The sequence below is a fragment of the Gracilinanus agilis genome, chromosome 2 (genome assembly GCF_016433145.1).
Source record: "Gracilinanus agilis isolate LMUSP501 chromosome 2, AgileGrace, whole genome shotgun sequence".
Taxonomy (NCBI): domain Eukaryota; kingdom Metazoa; phylum Chordata; class Mammalia; order Didelphimorphia; family Didelphidae; genus Gracilinanus; species Gracilinanus agilis.
In genome coordinates this window covers 217675373-217690274 of record NC_058131.1, presented here as the reverse complement: position 1 = coordinate 217690274, position 14902 = coordinate 217675373, and the positions used below count along the sequence as shown (strand labels likewise).

General features: G+C 41.3%; 1 protein-coding gene across 1 annotated transcript in view; it reads left to right on the top strand.

Moving 5' to 3' along the window:
- LOC123233492 (c-Maf inducing protein) overlaps positions 1-14902 on the top strand; it is a 268181-nt gene that overhangs the window by 231531 nt on the left and 21748 nt on the right. The window contains exon 8 of the mRNA XM_044659582.1: positions 433-786. Coding sequence (XP_044515517.1) covers positions 433-786 — 354 coding nt within the window. The remainder of the gene's footprint in view (positions 1-432; positions 787-14902) is intronic.

The following is a 14902-nucleotide window of genomic DNA, read 5'->3' as shown; positions in this document are numbered from 1 at the left end:
AGGTCCTGGATTCAAATCTGGCCTCACACACTTCTTCCTAGCTATATGACCCTATAAAAGTCACTTAACCCCCATTGCCTACCCCATACTGTTTTTCTGTCTTGGAACCAATATACAATATTTTTGTATTTTTTAATAAAGAAAGAAAGTAAGGATTCTAAAAAATGGAGATGAGGAAGTTTATGTAAGCCATAGGGGGTGGAAGTGGGGGTGTCAAGTAGGAGAGATTACTTGTGTGAACATACAGGGAAAAGAGATGAAAATAAGAGTATAAACTATGTGTGGTAAAGTTAACCAGGGAAGGCTTCTTGGAAAGGGCAACTTCTGAATATAGGTATTTTTTGTTTGTACTTTTATGAGCTCCAAGTATAGACTAGTAACTTCCAAGCCCACTGTTTCTGAAACCATCTTTTCCTAAACCTGTCACTGCAGCCGCGACAATTCTCCAAGCCTGAAAGAAATCCGCAATGGCTGTCAGCAGCAATGTGACCGGAAACCCAACTTACCACTGCGCCTTCTCCACACAAGCCCCGACCTCGTCTGTCAGGAGGCGACACTGTCCGAGTCCCGCCTCAAGTCGGTCATTGTCACTTCCAATGAGATCCACGTGGAGGTAGAGCGTAACAACACTGCCAACCAGAAGATGACGGCCAACGCCGGCAACGACAGTGAGCCCAACCTCATCGACTGCCTCATGGTCAGCCCCACCTGCAGCACCATGAGCATCGAGCTGAGCGCTCAGGCTGACCGCATCCTGGGCTGCTACGTGGAGATCCTCAAGATACTGTGAGTGCCGCCTTCCCCACCCCTGCCCAAGTGGAGGGAGGGCGAGGGACTGTGGGGAGACCCTCTCTGCCAGGCCTCGTACCCCCATTTTACTCTACGGTGGTCTCGTGGGTCTCAGATCATTTGAGCTATGCTTCGCAGATCGCTTGGAGAAAGTCTATTGAAAAGCAGATGATTACCCCCTACTCTGACTTCTCTGTATGTGTGGATTTGCACGTGTCGGGTTCAGATGAGCATATCTTTTTTACTATGTCTTTAATACTTTCTGTCTGTCTCTCTTTGTGTGTATGCATGCATGCACGTGTTCACACATGCAGGAACAGTGCTCAGAAATTATAGTTCTCAATTCTTTGATTATTAAATACCTCTGAACCACCCGGGATTCCCTCTCCCCCTTCCCAGCTTCTTCTCTGAGAGTGCAGAAGACTATGACCTGCTAATATCGTGGATTTAAATCACCTTAAGATGGTAAATGGCCTTGGTTGTCCTGGCCAAGATTTAAGAGCTGTTCCCCTGAGTCAGATATAAGAATGCTGGAAGGGGCACTTGTACTTCTTGCTGTCCCCAGGTTTTGGAGGGTGTCTCTTGTAATCCTGTTCCAGGGCCACATCTATTCTTAATCTGTCTCTGGTCACTGAGGTACTTCCGCTGGCTATAACTCACTAGGAAGGTTTGGATCAAAAGGCTCTTGGGAAATGTATCTGTTGTCTCTCCCAATCTACCACTCCATGCCCTTTTGAGCACAGGCATATTCTGCTTTAAAGAAACCTGATGTGCAGAAATTTATAAAGCTATATTAAGGTAATTATTCACATTTCAAAGAGATTTTTTTCAAAGAAATTTTAAGTTATGCTCCTCCTACTACAAATAATACATCAAATTTTTTGAGTTTCTGCTACGTGCAAGTTACTGAGTTTGATGCTATATAATGTGACTAATTGAATTAGATTTGCAAAAATGTGATTTATACACAAGTTTTCAAAAATATATCCATTGTAGAAGGAGATACACCTGTGGTTTGTCTAATTGGCTAAGACATTTTCTTGGCTATCTGACTTATGCCTAGGTACTAAAGATAAAATAATGCCCAATTATGATTCTCCCAAGCTACTTTTTATGGGTCCCTTATTCACTTCTTTTAGCTTAGTTGTTTGCACTGTTTTCCTCTTGACTAGGTTAGGGTGGAGAGTCTGGCCTGGATTTAGGAGAATTCTATTGTTTAGCTGAAGGGATGGATACAAGGAAATGGAGGCATGGGGAGATGCAGATATAAAATTATTCATGAAAACACAAGACCAGAGAGACAGGATCATCCCATGGTTTGAAAAGATCATTTGTAATTTCAGGGAGACCCTTGTGACCATATTGACCAAGTTCCTAAACTTGATCTCTCTCTTTTCCCCCCATTATTCATGGTGGCCTCTGCTTCTACCTATCTGAGAAACAGGGGTGAGTGCATCTAAAGGGGAATTAAAAACTTTCTCCAGTCCTTTGAATTCCTCCAACTAAAGAGACAGAGTATATTTTAAAAGGGCTCTTTCATCCCATAACTTCATAGATTTCCAAATCAGGTATCTGAATGCTTCTCAAAGATGAAGTCTGCCTACAGGGTTTCTGCAAGTCCAGAAAAGCAGTCATTAACCTTGTGAATAGCAGTCACGGCTAGCTCATTTTGGGACATGAACAGCTGGCCCCTTCTTGCTGGAGTCTTATTACATCAATCCAGGGCTTCATTTTAGGCAAGCCCAGGCTCTCCAAGGGTGTTGCTCAAGCCAAGGCCCCAGCAATGCTGCACATTCTGTGTTCATACTAGGCCCTAAGACTCAAGCAATTTTCCATAAACACTGGGAACTCCCAGACCTTCTGCTGTCTTGGGTACTGACTCATATTTCTCATTAAGCACTAAGGCTTTGAGTTTCATCATGCGGTTGACACACATTTTTATAAACACATTCATGAATGAGGGCCTTGTTCTTTGTAACTCCCCTCCAGATTTCTTCTTTGGCCACATAGTCATGCCACCAGTGGTAGGAGCTGCTGCCATGTTCTGTGTATGGGTGGGTGGCCAGGATAGGGAGGAAAGCAGGAGTGGCAGGGGTGAGAGTCCCTAATCCACAAGAGGAACGCAATAAATATTTGTTATTGATAGTGGTGGAGAACCAGTGTTGGCAAAGACCTATTTAATATATTGGGAAAAATAAATAAAGCAGATATTTCTTTGTGAAGCTTGTTATTATAAATCAGGATCTTAAGTCCAAGTGATGGTGGCTCAGAATTGTCATGGGAAGAAATTGTAAATTTTCAGAACTTTTCATGCTTAGACAGTATCTAAATCTACAGTAAGTTGTATAGGATCCAAGGAAGGAGGAGATTATTATAAATCTGGATCCTGAGGGAAACTTAAAAAAAAAAGAAGTTAATATTATCTTTGTCTGCATTAACAGTTATCTAGCAATCAGCATAAGGGGATATTAGCCCTATTGTACTCCACCCAGGTCATACTCATTCTGGAATATTGTAACAAAATCAGGGCACACATTTTAAGAGAGATTGTAGCATGGTACATTGGAAAGAATGCTGGCTCTAGAGTCAGAAGCCCTGGGTTAAAATCCCATCTTTGATGCCTGCTTCCTGGGTTTAGACAAGTCACTTAACTTCCTTAGGCCTCAGTTCCCTCATCTGTAAAATGAGAGGGGTTGGGCTGGATAGCTTTTGAAGACACTTCTTGCTCTAGATCTTTGGTTCTTTATCTTGAGGACTGTGACCAGGATGAGTTATATAGTCTGTGTCACATATGGAAGATTAAGAAAAATGGACATCTCTAATCTAGAGAAGACTTGTCCAAGGAGCTGAAGGAAGATGTTGGGTTTCATGAAGGTGGGGGGGGGGGGAAGGTAGATGTTTTTTCTTTTTGCCCTCAGAAGGCAAAACTAGGTACAGAGAGCAATGGAAAGTACAGGGAATTCGATTTCAGCTCAGTATTAGGAAGAACTTTATGACAGAGCTGTACAAAAGTGGAATGGTTTTCCTCATAAAGTACTACAGGGACCACCTCATTACCAGGTGGCTCCAGGAAAAGAAAATCTTGGATGGCTTACTTGGAAGGATTGTGATAGAAAGAATTTCTACACTGAGTTGAAGGTTGGAATAAATTGACTTCTAAAGTCTCTTCGCCTATAAAATTCTTTGAAAATGAAGTGCTTGCTAAAAGTCTATCCAGTATAAGCATATGGACCCAGGTTCTAACTCTAAGGAAATTGTGGGAATTTAATTGAAGTTCTTCACCAAGTTTTGAGGTTAGAGGTCAGTGGCTCAGAATGAAAGGCCTGACTCATAGCCTCTTGTTTCAGTTTCATTTTATGGGATAAAGATGCTACTTGCCTTGAGATTGTTTCCTTCCCTCTTTTTTGTTATTCAGTCGTTTTAGTTGGATCCATCTCTGGTGGCTCCATTTGGGTTTTTCTTGGCAAAGATACTAGAGTGGTTTGCCATTTCCTTCTCCAGCTTGTTTTTACAGATGAGGAAACCGAGGCAAAAGGGGTTAAGTGATTCACCTGCGAGGCTAGACTTGAACTTAGCAAATTCATCTTTGGCCTGGTTTTAAGCCCCTTTTAGCACATTTTTTGAGGCTTGATCATCCTTACAGCTTAGAAATGTTAGCCAGCCAAAAACCTTTACTTAGCTTTACTGGGCACATTCAACAGAAAATAATTTCCAGTTGCCACCCTCTGGGACCTTCCAATCTAAATGAGGGCTATGGTAAAGCCACACACAACAACACTGATAGATAACAGAACTATAGATTTGGGGAGCTTGGGGGGAACCTTAGAGGCATCTATTCTGACTCTGATTTCACTCATGAGAAAATTGGAACTCAGAAAGATTGGGTGACTTGCCTGACCCCACAGCTCGTGTCAGAGTTGTTTCTTCCTGCCTGAAAGTCAGTACTCAATTCATTACCTCAAACTGCCCACAAGAATCATGTAAATAAGAATGATAATCATCACTCCTGTTTCTTGTTGCTTCCCTCATAACAACTCCATGAGGGAGGTAGTACAGGGAATATTGGGCCCTTTTCATAAATGAGGAACCTGGAAGTCATGGAGAAAAGATGACTTAGCCAAGGTCCCAGAGGTCTCCTCTTATTAGGCAGCAGGGCCAGGATCTGAAACCAAGTCCTGTGACACCCAAGCCCAGTGCCCATTCTGTTATACTAGAATGCTCTTCTCAAGAATTGGCTTAAAGAGGTCAATATGATAGTGCCAAGGGAGAGCAGGGGTGGTATACTGTACTGATGACCAGAGTAGTTTCAAACAGAGTTTTTAAGAGGAGGGATATGGTCCAGCAGAAAGGATGAGGATAAGTGACGATTATCACTCTTATTTAGAAATAATGGTATGTGTGTGATTGGGGGAATGGTAAATGTGATTGTGCAAGGCAGGAACAGAGCTGGTTTGCTGTGGAGGTGAAGGAGGGTTCCAAGCCATGTGGGGTATCTGGCATGATGAGTGGAAACTGAAGTGTAATGGGGCATGAAGGCAGCTTGATCAAAAGTGTGGGGCTGTGATTATTGGCAACTGAACAAGAGCAGTGTGGGATGCTTTGCCTTTGAGAATGCCCTGCCTCTGACTGTACACTCCTCTTGTTAGCCAGCATAGCTTCTTCCCTGACCAGTTAGGCAGGAGGAAGGGGTGGGGGATGAGAAGTTCCATTTATTCCCCATTGTGGCTTACAATCCTAAACATCTCCTGCTTTTCTTAGTTTTTGGCCCTGCCGGACCTTTTTACCTTTGATTGCATAGGCTACCCCAGACTCCAAAATAAAATCTTTCATTGTGACCTTGTTTCATCTGAAATCAGAGGTCATTGAAAGAGGCAGAACTATTTGAGGGGGTCACCTTCTGGAATACAGAAGTGACTGAAGGCTATGGAATAATGAGGAATTCAGTGAACTTGGATTTGAGGCTGGGCCCACAAGTCTAGGGAATAATGAACTGGAGTAAATAGTAAAAACATGTGACAAATGTTTCCAATAGAGCAGAAATGTTGCCTGGTTTTCTAGTTACAGTAACATTATATAGAGTAGTGAAAAAATACTTGTTTTGTGTAGCTCCTTACATATCCTGGATACTTAATAAATGCTAATTATGGTAGCAGAAGGCTCCTTTTCTCTAGGGGACTCCAAGCACTCTAGAGAGTATAACCAGGGAACCATTCAGCAGCCCTGGAAAGAAGGATGAGAGAGTATATGTCCTTATTTTACAACTGAAAACTTAAGCACAAAGAAAAAGGATTCACCCAAGGTTACACAGTGACTAATAGGAAAGAGCCAAAATTTCTGGTCCAGGACTCTATCTCTAAGTCCAAGCATTTTCTGTGGAGTAGGAGAAAATATTTATAAATGAATATGTGGTCTCTTGTTAGCAAGAGGCAGATGAGGGTAACACTGAAGGGAAGAGGAATAAATTGCTTTCTAATATCCTCATTCCATCACTTGCCTTTTTCATCATTAAGGCTAAGCAGATATTCACTTTCACTGTCTTCTCCTGAGGCTAGTAAATTCCCTGCAGGAGATTCACTCATTTGGCTCCAGAATCCTCTCGTTGCATTCTCTAGCTGGTCATTGCCATGCTTTGAGTGCCCCAAATAGCCTCTCCCTTGCCCTGTGTATGAGGGTTGCCCAGGGCTACTTGTATGTTTTGACTTGTTTGAGCCATGCTCGAGAATAACTTGTGCTCTAAGAGCAGATAATAGCTGTGGGCTGGTGAGAAAAGTTTGAAGAGGCAGGTGTAAGTGGTTTTGGTTGGCTCCTATTTCATCGTGAGCTACTGCAAGCATTCTCGGAATGGAAGTGCTCACAGGGGCATGTACAGTGTTAGTGATTGACCATGTGGGCTTGGGCGCCTTAACTCCTTCTCTCTCCTTTCTCCTAGGCCCTAGTCATTCACCCCATCCTCAGCAGCGTGAACTGATAGAGAGGCAAATGTGTCCATGGGTTGTTTGGGGCATACTTATTCATTGGAATAAGCTCTTTCAGTAGAATTAACATGTGAACTAGAAATGTCAGATTTTACAGTTGCATCCACATCTCAGAACATACTGAATAAACTATTGGTGCACAGAATAGGACTATGCTTAAGAGAGTGCAGGTCACTCCATTGCCAGGTTAGCTGAAAGAATCTTAGTTGCTATGTTAAGATTCACAATGCCACTGTCCCTTGTCTCTCTGTCTCCAGGAACTTCCTACTCTGTTTCTACCATAATAGTCACCAAAATCTTGCTTTTTTTCCATTTCTCTGTTCCTAGTTCACATTCATCCTGTTCTCTCCTAACCTTCCAACCTCTTTTCAATTCTCCAATGAATTACCAAAAAGTCCCCTTGAAATTTAGACTATATTTAGCTCCCTTTTCCTCCTTTAGTTCAGCATTCTAGCTATTTCTCCTGTTGTTTTTGGATAGGCCTCCCAGTGTTTCACTGCCTATCTTTTAGGTTTTTCTCTTCTTGAAAGTTTCTTCACTCTGTCTCCTTTTTGGTTCTTTCACTCCTGTATTAGTTTTGTGCTGTTGTTTTAAGATTCTTTGGAGAGGATTTTCATGGTGACTTTGAGCTTCTCTGTTTCTGTACCTCCATCTTGGCTCCGCCTCTCCCAGTGTTTCAAAACTAGACCTGTCCCAGTGACTGAAGGCAACTTGCCCACAGACTTGATAGAAGGGAAGGCTATGCCCACCACCTGTGAGAGGGAGCCATGCTCCTATGCAGGCTAGGAAAAAACAGGGGAGCACCTAAGAAAACAGCTTTAGTGATAGCAGTGCTATCTGTGATGTTTCCTCAGCAAGCCCTATCCATGTCTCCTTTTTAGGTTGCTTAGCCCAGTGATAGGCCTGCCTAGGGCACTAAGTTGCCATCCAGTGACCACACATACCAGCCATGTTGTGGATTGTTGAAGGCCAAGGGTTACTATGAGTTCCCCCTAACCAAGGGATAGAAGCCTGCCTTAAAGGCCCATGCCCCTTGGAAGGCAGGGAGTCGGGTGAAGGGTGCCAACTCTAAATTCCCTGTGGCACCAAAGGAGAACATCTGTCTGGGCAAGGGCTGTTTAATCAGGGATTTGATTTAACTGGAATGTGAAGCCATTTGACCTTTCCTGGGGAGACCCACAATGAAGAGTTTATTTTGAAATCTGAACTTAGCTTTTGTTGGCCATATAGGTGCCCTCTCTCCTAAGACCAGAACTACCAGACATTGGTGGTTTCCATAGCCTTCTTTGTAAATCCTCTTTCTATTCCATCTAGAGACAATGTACAGATAACCCTCATGGTTCAGGAAGATCTATCAAACTGGGTTCCAGATATAGGAAGGACATGCCATCCCTTTCGCCATTCACACACACACACACACATACACACACCAGTGCCTTTATGATTACTGACAGAGGTACTCAGGTACTCTCCTCTTTATTACTTTTGTGTGATGAGACTGAAGATTTACCAGCAGAAGACCCCTTTTGTCCTCCCCTCCAGTCCACACTGATTTTTTGGCAGTTAGCAACTAGGGCAGTAGAGGGGTCTGTGAAAGCATTTAGCCCTGAGATCCTCATGGGATAGGATGGTGACATCAAAAAGGCATCCCTGCTCTGTGGCACCAGGACAACCTTTTGTTTCCTGCTCAAGATGAAGAGATGGGTTTAAAGTAACTACATCTAGCTGATGCTGCCTCCAGTGAGACCCTCATTGCCCTGAGACCAGTCTGAATGAACCAGTTTTCTGTGTGTTCATAAGGCTCCAAATGTTAGAGGTGAAAAAGATGTGTAAGAATGAGAATTCATTCCTTATTTCCTGTGCTAAATACTGAAGAAAATTCGATCTCAGTCTATTGCCCAAATTTAACAATTCCAAGGGAATCCATAACAGTGTCCAAGTTTTTCAGATGTATGGAGGTGAATGGGAAAAAAAAAAGACAAACTATTAGCAAACATTACTCTAATGGTTGGGTATTTTAAAGATGAGAGTATGACTTCAGGTATGGAATCTCAAGGCATATATAGAAGATTGGTCAACTTTACCTAATTCCAAATTCATATGAAAAGTACATTAGCTGGTAGCTAAGTGGCATAGTGGATAGAGATCTGATCAGAAGGGCCAAAATTCTAATTCAGCGTTAGGCACTAACTAGCTTTGTGACCCAGGGCAAGTCACTTACTGTTCTCAAACTCTGTTTCCTCATTTGTGAAATGGGGATAATGATACTACCTACCTTCCAGAGTTGTTATGAGCATCATATGAAATACCCATATAAAGCATGCATACCTTAGAAAACTATGTAAATGCTAGTTGTTATTGTTACTATCATAATGTAATTCTTCACTCAAAATCATTTCTCCAGTGTCTTTTCAATGGAATTTATTAATTTATCATTTATCAATGTTAACAATATGAGGTGACATTTTAAGATTCACAAAGTGTTTTCCAAATATCATATTAAATGCTGTGCTGCTGTTTAGCCTGAGAAGACTGGGTTTGGAGAGAAGTTTGGTCCCTTTTCTTTGTCAGTTGAGTTGGACAGTCTCTTGTAAATGGCATTAATGTTGGATGACCTCCAATGGCCCACAGACTATTAAAAGGTTTTATTTTTAGGTGTGAAACAGAAGAATTGCTCCATGCTTTGACTCCATGATTTCCATGCTACTGGAACTCTCAATCTTAGACTTGCCTTTTCCATAATTCATCCACTTATCTTAGGCAATCAAGCTCTTCTGGGAACTCCTCTCTCTATTTGCTCAGCTTTAAAGGAAACCTTTCCTCAGGGGCTTCCTGGGCATATTCTAAATTCTAGAGAATGAGACTGCTGCTACTTGGTTGTAGGTTTCTTGGGGGTAAAGACATCGGTTTTTGTTTGGTGGTGACTAAATGATGAGGGTCTGAGAGACAGAGCAGGCTTTGAGTGAACACGAAGTAAAAGGAACTAAAGGGCCATAAAGATAATGAAGAAAACCACATTTCTGATCTGCCTTCCAACATCAGATTTTTGAAATGTAGGATATGGGTATAAAAGTTCTTGCCATTGCCATCATCTCCCACACTCTGCACAAAGGAAGGGAAAGGAATACTAGTGTGTTGTCTAAATACTGGTATTCACAAAGGGTGATTACAGAATCAGGGTGAAGATATATGACTCCTGGAAGGTACTTTGTGCTATCTAGCTTAAGCTTGTAAGGCACACATAGAACCTTTACCTTTATGATCTAGGCCTATGTTGGCAAACCAATGGCATGTGTGCGAGAGAGGGCTGATCCCTTCCCCCTCTCCATGCTTGCCTGAGGACATTTCTCACATCATACATCTGTCTTCCCAGCAGCCCAGTGGGAGCACTTCCTCCCTCCCCTGTCTAGAGTAAGGCAGGGGCTCTCACATGCGGTATGAGGGTTGCAGTTTGAGCACTCAGTTTTTAGATCTCTGATCTAGGCCATGGGTGTCAGTTGTTCCCTGATCACCTCCTCTAGTCATTCATCTATGCTAGTTCATCACTGTTCTATCTAAAATAAAATGCCTACAGAGTCAACAAAATATTCCAGGTATAGTCTGAGAGCACAGAACAGTGGTACTATTAGATTTCTTAATCTGGACATGCTGCCCGAGGGCAGGGATGAGTGGGAAATTATTCTAACTGGGGATCCAATCCAGAGATGCACCATACCCTTGGTATCTAGGGGTCCCATCAAGACTAAGCAAAGTCAAGGACTCTTGGAACAGGAAGAAGGGAGATTTTAATCCACTTGATAAGAAAGATCCTGCACCCATTCTTACTGTTTGACTCAACATGGGACAGGTCCAAAGAACCCCAAGCTACAATAATACATGCCATTCTTTACTCCTAGAGTGTCACAGATTGCCATTTAATTATTCCATCAATGCAAGAACTTTTTATTAAGTTAGCATTATTGTTTTGTGTAGTCCACTGCCCTAGGTGTTAAGGTGATAAAATAATTTGGATCAGGGGTGCTTAACTACTTGAAACTTATGTTCCCCTTTACAGAATAATACTTTTAATGCAGAAAATGAAATAATAACAAAGGAAACTAATTTTAATAAAATAGTTTCTGACATTTAAAAAAACTATGTGCCCTAAGTTAAGAACTTCTAGTTTAGATAAAATATAGTCCCTGCTCTTGTAGAGTTTACAGTCCGTAAAGGGTTTAGGCAATAACAGAACTATACACTGCATTCCCTACATGATAATTTGATTAGAGATGCAAATAGCTATTTGAAGATTTGACAATGACTTGGGGAAGTTGGGCTTTAAAGAATGAATAGTAATTCATCAGATTAAGGAGAGAAAACATTTTAGACTTAGGAAAGCAAAGGCTTCAAAGCAGAATTTGTTAAGGGATACAGCTTGATTTGAGACAACATTCATGGAAGAGAGTAATTTGAGATTAAACTGGAAGTGTAGGTTGGAAGTGGATTGGGGAGGTCTTGAATACCAGATAAAATAAATAGTAGGGTGCTGGTAAAGGCTTTTGGAGGAGAGGAATATTAGGACCAGATGGGTACAGGAAGAAAATTAGTGTAAAAGTGTTATGAGGGATGGACTGGAGAAGAAAGGTGATAAAGGTGGTAAGGTATATTGGGAAATAACTTCAGTAATATAGGTGGGTGGTAATAAGCCTGAACTAGGATGCTGGCACTGGGTTTGGAGAGAAGGGGATGGATGAAAGAGTTGTGAAGGTGGACAAGGTTTGGATACTGACGATATGAGCAGTAAATATAGTATATCTTTAAGATATCTCAGAGGTTAAAAACCAGGGAGATTGAATGAATGGTGGCAACACAAAAAGTGGTGAATCAGAAGAAAAAGACCATGGAAAGGAGAACCAGCCCGATGCCCAAGAATGGTGAACTTAAGTCGACAGGCACCATTTTATTGTATAAAATATGTAGGGGGGCAGCTGGGTAGCTCAGTGGAGTGAGAGTCAGGCCTAGAGACAGGAGGTCCTAGGTTCAAACCCGGCCTCAGCCACTTCCCAGCTGTGTGACCCTGGGCAAGTCACTTGACCCCCATTGCCCACCCTTACCAATCTTCCACCTATGAGTCAATACACCGAAGTACAAGGGTTTAAAGAAAAACAAAAACAAAAACAAAACAAGTAAAGTATGTGGTAAAAGGTGCTTCCAGGACTCGGGGCTTTTATGGTGAAGGCTGCTATATTCTCTTTTGGGCCATGGTGTATTAGGGTGTGACCAAGTCTTCTCCTCCAGCCTCTAGTTTGTAAGTCACCTCAGTTTTTTGAGCAGTTCCAGAGGAAGCACTTGGAAAGATTCTGCATAAGGAATTTGGTAAAGGAGGCAGCAGCAAATGAATCGAGATGATTAAGAGTGTAAGGGTCTATGGAATCAATAGGCTATTTCATTCTCTACCTACAAACTGTAGGGATCATAGTTCCAGGGATCTTTATTTTCTTTTAAGGGTTTCCATGGCTTAATAATTTTTGTTTTGCTTTTGCGTGGTCTCTCCTTCCCCTTCTGTGAAAGTTATCAGGAAAAGTGACAGCATCTTTGGTTGTTTTTGCTGAATTGCTTTTTCTACCTTTTTTTAATTTAAAAATTCTGATACAAGGGATAGCATATTGGGTAAGGGAGTAAAGAAGGTTACACACACACACACACACACACACACACACACATTCGGAAATGAAGGCTATGTAGAAACAAAAGCTCAGTATTCTTTTAAAATAATAGCATCTTTAGATAGATATATTGGAAGGAAGAAAAGGTCATTTGACTCTGTAATGTGGTCAGGAAAAGACCTTTCTATTCTCTTTCCCATGACCTCTCACATATATGAGGAATGAGAGATTGCAAAAGTCAGATTGATGAGACATAAACCCTACACAGACACACTCATGTACTCACATACCTGTTCTCACACCTATACTCTCTCTTTTTCTCTCTTGTGCTCTCATGCTCTCTCTGTCTTTCTCTCTTTCTCTCTCTCTCCTTTTCCCTCTCCCTCTCTTCCCCTCTCTCTCTCTCTATATATATATATAATGCATATATATATATATATCCTACACACTCATACCTACAGTCACACATACTTATACCCACATGCCAACTCACACCCATACCCACATTCTCACGCTCTTCTCCCCCCACCCCATAATTGTGTACTCCCCACCCACACCCATACTAAAGTTGATCACAGAGCTATTGAAAAAAGGCAGAGAAAAAAAAGAAAGAAAGAAAGGACTAACTGGCTATCTGGCTATTGTGTATCCTCCATTTTTGTTGAAGATAAACCAATGCAACTCTAACTCATTGGATCCTAAATTTAGAGATAGAGGGACCTTGGAAGCTATGTAGGACAACTCTCCCACTTATAGATGAAAATGCTGAGGCATGGAGCAAATGGACTCAGTGGCCTGAGAGCCAGGCCTAGAGACAGGAGGTCCTAGGTTCAAATCTGGCCTCAGTCACTTCCTAGCTGTGTGACCCTGGGCAAATCACTTCACCCCCATTGCCTAGCCCTTACCACACTTCTGTCTTGGAACCAATACATAGTATTGATTCTAAGATGGAAGGAAAGGGTTTCTCCTCTCCCTTCCTTATTTTTCTTTATGTATTCACTTGGCTGAGTAAGAGTACATGATTGTAATGGACAAGAACAGGAATAGCTCACAATAATCTGGAAAGACTTACACAAACTGAAGCAGAATGAAGTAGAAAGAACCAGAGAACACTGTACATAGTGATTGCAATACTATATGATGTACATTTGTGAATAATTTAGATATTTTAATCAATACAATGATCCAAAACAATCCCAAAGACCTCATGATAAAAAATTCCATCTGTTTCCAGAAAAAGAACTGATGAACTCTGAATCTAGACCAAAGCAGTCCTTTTTTTTCACTTTCTTAAATTTTATTCAAATTTCCTTCCATAAAAAGATTAATATGGAAAAATGTCTTACATGATTACACATGTAAAATTTATATCGGCTTCTTTACCAACTCTGTGGGAGAGAAGATAAGGGAGGGAGGGAGAAATTTTGAGAATCGAAATTCTTTATTAAATGTTGGAAGCTGTTTTTACATGTAATTGAGGAAAATAAAATCAAGCCAAATAAAAAAAGGAGGTATGGGTTTAAAAAAAAAAAAGAAAAAAGAAAATGCTGAGCCACAGAGAAATCGAATGATTTTCCCAGGGTTCCCCAGCTAGTGTCTGAGGTAGGATTTGAACCTAAGTCTTCCTGGCTCAAAATCTAGTGCCTTTTCTACTATATCATGTTCCCACAGCCCTTTAAGGAGTTGTGTTGGAACCATTATCTTCATAAAGTCAGTTGTTAGGTCCCCTCATGATACTGGGCATCTCTTGTTTACTTGAGGCTTTATATGGTTCAATGCAAAGCCAGCTTCAATTCAACTTATTTTAGTTTCCCATAGATTTTTAAGTATCTACTGTATGCCATGTACTGTGACTATAAAAACAAAAATGAAAACTAACCAGACCTTCAAGGAGCTTATAGTCTATCGAAGGGAAACAGCAGTACTAGTTAAATAAATACAAAGTTTATAAAAAGTATTAGGGGGCAGAGGTGTGGGTAAAGTGCTAACAGTTGGAGAGATTTAGAAGGATCTGACTTTGGCGGTAACACTTGAGCTGAGCCTTCAGTGGAACTAGGGATTCCAGGAGCAAGGAAGAAGAACATCAAAGGCATCTAGGGTACAATCCATGCAAAGAAATGGAGGCAGAGATGGAATATCACATCCTGGGAATAGCAAGGAGGCCAGTTGGGCTGGAATCAGAGTCCATGAGTTGGAATACTATGGAATAAGTCTAGAAAGATAGGTTGTAACCAGATTATAAGACTTTACATCTTAAAACAAAAGAATTTTATTTTATCTTAGAGGCATTAGACTATCTCAGAATCTTCTCAACTTGGCCTAAAGAAGATCATTTTGGCAGCTGGATGAAGGATGGATTGGAAAGGAGAAAGACTAGAGGCAGAAAATTCAATTAAGAGCACTAGGATATGAAATGAGAAACAAAAAAAAGAACAAAAGTAGCTCTCAAATTATGTCCACATTAAACATGAAATTTGGTTGATCCAAATTTTA